Here is a 5,051-nt window from a genome sequence, read left to right as displayed (position 1 = left end):
CCGCTTTTATCATAGTGTCTGCATGCTTCACACCACATAACTGTGGATCCATCATGTTTCAACCATGGTCGCTTCCTTTTCCACAACTCCTGGAAAGTGTATGTTTTTGGTGTCTTCTTTCCTTTGTCCTGGAAAAAAAAGAAAATTTCATAGACTTATCAACATGACTAAAACATATCCCTATTAGTTGACCTTGATATAAAATAAAAATAACTATACTGTAGAACTATAACAGGTTCAAGTTATAAGAAAAATGAGTTTCAAAGTTGCTATTAAATTGTGAAGGCTTTCTAAGATAATGAACAAATCAACTTGTAATTGATTTGTTATGAAACAAACCCTATTTTATGTTAATAAAAAATTGAAAAAAAATACATTATGCAATTTGTTGCAAACAGTCTCAGCCTAATCTCCAACCAGATAATTCTAGTCTGTGGCTACAATACAGTATCAAATTGGTAAAACAGTATTAAACAGGCAATTTTACAAAACTAGTAAAAAAAAGTACAAAAAAAGAAAGCAGGGCAAAAACGCGTAAAACACGTCAAAAATAAGCCGAAGCCTATGTATACCTCTGCTTGGAGAGCAGTATCAGCCCTGACACTGTGACAGTATCGATTTACACAAGTAACCTCCCGCCCATGGCTCCTCCGACCCATGGCTCCTCCCACCCACTGTAACTTGAAATTCGCGCCAAGCGTCGGCGCCTCCGAGTCTGGTTCACATGGCACGGGCGGCAACAATCAAAGAGCCGCGGCAAACTTTAAAACATGCCTGGCCTTTCCCACAGCGATTTTCGTAAAGTCATCTACAACTTATACATGTCATGTAATTTATAATTTTACCAAGCACATGGAAAGCTGAGTTTCATGGCTCATTAAAAACTTTACTGGCAGCAAGTCTAAACGAGTTTTTACCAAGCAAGATATAAAGCAAAAATTCACTACCTACCGTTCCTGGCGTTAGTTTTGGCTTTTTGGCAATGGTCTGCTCATCGCTATCGTCCCCAGACGAATCGTCGGACTCAGAGAATTCCACATTACCAGAGACTTCTTCCTCGGAGAAATCTTCACTATTTTGCTCGTCCGCAGTCCGCGACTCGGGTGCTGAACTTCCCGATGGGCCGGGCTGTGGCCCGCTTTCCTCGTGGGCTGTGACATCCTTCTTGCGCCATTGTTTCCCTGCGATGTTTATCAAATACTTTGCTCGGCCGTGGTGGCTTCTGGGAGAGATTGGAGTTTCCACGAACTCCCGAAGGTCACCGAAAATTGCCGACCGTCACGTACGGAGCTAGCCGGCTTCCTCCATATTTGGTAAACGGATGATGTCATTTGTCACGTGATTCATCCGCAGCTTATTTAAATACCAGGGAAAGTTGCGACACGCGACACGGAAGTGATAGGAAACGTTGTCCGCTGGCAGCGACGTAGATAGTAACCTTCTATTAATTACAAAAAATGAAGAAAAACTTCAGGGATTCTGGTTTTGTTCCCTTTCCAGTTCTTTATTGGGTATTCTACATGGATAAAGCAAACTTGCACCGCGGTGCAGGTCGGCAAAAAAATAGTTGCACGACACGAAATTTACTTGCACCAAGTTGCACACAGAGGGGTATTTCGACCCCTGATCATGAATTATTGGTAACGTTATGTTGATTAGTTACAGAGCCCAACACACTTATAAAAAAATTGGCGGTGCCCGGTGTGCTTGGCTGAAAATGCAGGCCCTACTAATTATTGAAAGAATGTTACATTTTGCCTTGGTCTGAGGGTGCATTCCTTTTTATGTACAGGAATTATTAATATTTTTAGGACTTTCATAAGTATATACCCATTAAAGGAACCCGTCTGAGAACTTAATACAAGTAAATTATCATGAGTAAAATGACTATAGATCCATAATTAAAGAATAAAAGAACCAAACATTTATACCTTCCAACACCCTTTTGGATAGCTGTTCGACCTTCCTTCCAGCTTCCTCCAACTGACCGGCATCTTCCTCCTCCTCCTCCTCATCATCATCTATGACATCATCCTCATCTGAGATGTCTTCATCCCATTCCTCATTTTCTTCTCCCGAGAATTCCTGGAGTAATTTGAAACTTTATCAGCAAACTGAGACAACATAACTCTTACACATCGTCATATTGTAGTCACTATTCAGACATACATCAGGTTTTCAATGAGCTTATGTCAAGTCATTCAACACTGCGTTCACTGCGAACTTGTTTCAAGGGCTTAAACGTAGAACAGCGTGAGCTCCTACTGCACTGCAAGTGCAATCTCATACATGCATATGCATAATTTTACAGTTCATACACTTCACCCTGGCATCGATCATTGCACAGCTGATATTTCCTATTTTCAGTGAGACTGGAAATAGATACTGAGCACACCTTGTACAGATATCATTGATGAAAAGATCTGCCTGTAATTTCGTCCGAACTGTAACATTATTTGCTCATCATTGCTTCAACAGTTTCTTCAGCCCCGGGCCCCCCTCCCCCCTTCGGAAGTTGCAGACGAACAAACGCGCACGTGTACACAGACCTTGCTTACAGCGTCGTTTCTAAAGAAATAGAAAATGGAAATGCAGATCTTCTTTGTCAATGTTTACCTCAGATATATCGCTTTCGTCCTCGCCTTGTTTGCTCATCGCTGGTATTCTCAGATTCTCACTTTTTATGAAAAAACAACACGTCGCGTCCAGTTTCACATGGTCGCGGCCATCTTGGATGTCACAATCAACCGCTGCTAAACGTAACAAAACAATGCTCTAAGTAAATGCGGATGATTCGTTAAATTTTCCTTGTCAAGAATTTTTTAGTATCAGATATATGTTTATATGATAAACATCAATTTCTTTCATGGAATTTTTAACACTTCTCAATACAATGAATGGGAAACCCTATTTTTACGTTTGGGGTCAAAGGTTTCACGGAACGCGAAGTCTCTAAGTTCAAAGTTCAGGAAGTCGATCAACAACTTACCGGGTACAACACATACAGGTCTGTGCGACCAAAGTGCGACCTTGCAGATTGAATTTCACATGCTGTTACAACATAGACAATAGATAGAGAACAGAAATGAAGAGAAAGTTGGATTGTTCAGTGGTTTTTCTAGTGATTGTGGGGATGTCATCAATAGTGGGAGGAGCTAAAGATGACAGGAAGAACATAGTCTTTGTTATCTGTGACTCAATGGTAAGTAAAACATTGTTTTTCTTTTGTATGACTTATGATATTTCATAGAGTTTCAATATTTGTAGATGTTGAAGAAACTAAATTTTAGTTTTTAAAACCATAACAGTCTCTCTCTTCAGATGGTGATGTATAACATTAATGTTTTTATGGGTTAATAATGGCTATTATCATATAGCCGGACGGCGTGGACCAATCAGAGGCCCGGATACCCGTGCTGTTATTTCCCGATAACAGCACATGTGGTGTTATGGCGGAATAACAGCACATGTCGTGTTATGGCTGATACCATTATGTTATAGGGTATAGGGGCATGCGACTCTTTCTGTAAACCTTTGTAGCATTTTTCTGTCCAATAAACTTTTTTGTTTAGCTTCATTTAAACTACAATTTGCATTAAATGAAATTATCCATATTTGTTTTAAAGCGTATAATATATTCGAATGTATTTTTATGTATGTATATATATTAAAGCTGTTGTATTTCAAACAGGAATTGTGTTGATTGACAGTTTGGATAGGCTATATGATAATAATTTTAATGCACTGCCTTTTCCTCGTTGTATATGGTGTCATAACTGCATGGGCAGCTGCCATAACCACCTCATAAACCACCTCGTTCGCTTCGCTCACACGGTGGTTTATTCGGTGGTTATGGCAGCTGCCCATGCAGTTATGACACCATATACAACTCGGGGCAGTGCATTAACCCTTTATTATCATATAGCCGGGTGACGTTGACCAATCAGAAGGCTCCATTCCACATTCCTTATGACGCCGTAATGCACAAATAGAGTCAAAATCGGGTATTTATTCATCCCAATCCATACATTAATCACTCCATGAAGTCACTCTATGTAGTTTTTTGACAATACAAAAAGTATATTTTTTATTCTTTTCTTTACATAGTACATTGGCTTAACCCATTAGTATTCCAAAATTATACTCCACAGCAAAAAATACAACATCCTTGCTCCTTAGAAGCTTAGAAAACTGTGAATGATCTTCTATTCAACCTCTGGCCAAACCACACATATGGTCCACTCCCAGTGGTTTGACCTACATCCCAGTGGGGTGTCAGTTGATAGCTTACCAGTTTCTGAAATACCTAATCGTTTACCAGAGTTTTTATCTCTTTTGAAGGGATAATGACCACAGTTTATTCATGCACAACAAAATACTCTAAGTTGATAATTATATTCCACCTCATGTGAAAGATATGAGTTTTTTCTAAGGAGGGTATATCTTGTGACATGTGCCCCTGTCTATCAAGCCTGGCATGCCCGGGCCAATTAGCCACCCCAGGGGGCAACCCCTGTATGTTGTTGTTGTTGTTCTGAGCAAACCGGTGGCACCGGGAACTGAAGAAGGACTGTTTGAACGGACAAAATATACGAAAAAAATGTGAAATAATGACACAAATGTGTTGAAAAGTGATAGTAACTGCTAATAACACCGAAATTTAGTATAATTAGAATATTTCAATTTTTTGCGCAAAAAACTACATAGAGTGCCTTTAAACAAACCCAGTAATCACCCGCATATGACCTCAGGTGACCCATATGGAACAACCGCTGTGTTCTAAAAAATCCAAAAATAACTTGAGTTATGTTCCAAAGGAATACATGTTCCTTGCTGATGACCCAGATAGAACATGACCCCTTGCCGATGTTCCGGTGAACTCATATGAACCCAGTGGAACAGGTAAAACGATCACGCTGTAAGGGCATACAATGGACAACGCGATGTCAGAATTTTTCTTTGAAGAACTGACTGACGCCAATTTAGACTCAATATGCCGGGTCCTTTGGAGTAGGGGAAAGGATGCACAGGTACAGTGGCTAGCGGACGGG

General features: G+C 40.1%; 2 protein-coding genes across 2 annotated transcripts in view; one reads left to right on the top strand and one right to left on the bottom strand.

Moving 5' to 3' along the window:
* The window catches only part of LOC109469809 (nucleolar protein 6-like), a 16,657-nt gene extending 13,899 nt beyond the window's left edge, over positions 1-2,758 (bottom strand). The window contains exons 1-2 of the mRNA XM_019768503.1: positions 2,617-2,758; positions 1,932-2,085 (exon numbers count right to left, since the gene is read on the bottom strand). Of these exons, the coding sequence (XP_019624062.1) occupies positions 1,932-2,085; positions 2,617-2,655 (193 nt within the window). The 5' untranslated portion in view covers positions 2,656-2,758. The remainder of the gene's footprint in view (positions 1-1,931; positions 2,086-2,616) is intronic.
* A 71-nt stretch (positions 2,759-2,829) lies between these two features.
* The window catches only part of LOC109469810 (arylsulfatase K-like), a 6,916-nt gene continuing 4,694 nt past the window's right edge, over positions 2,830-5,051 (top strand). Inside the window, exon 1 of the mRNA XM_019768504.1 lies at positions 2,830-3,202. Coding sequence (XP_019624063.1) covers positions 3,086-3,202 — 117 coding nt within the window. The 5' untranslated portion in view covers positions 2,830-3,085. The remainder of the gene's footprint in view (positions 3,203-5,051) is intronic.

The sequence above is a fragment of the Branchiostoma belcheri genome, unplaced genomic scaffold (genome assembly GCF_001625305.1).
Source record: "Branchiostoma belcheri isolate BF01 breed outbred unplaced genomic scaffold, Haploidv18h27 scaffold21, whole genome shotgun sequence".
Classification (NCBI taxonomy): Eukaryota; Metazoa; Chordata; class Leptocardii; order Amphioxiformes; family Branchiostomatidae; genus Branchiostoma; species Branchiostoma belcheri.
Note: the sequence above shows the minus strand (reverse complement) of the source record. Positions and strands in the feature narration are given on the sequence as shown.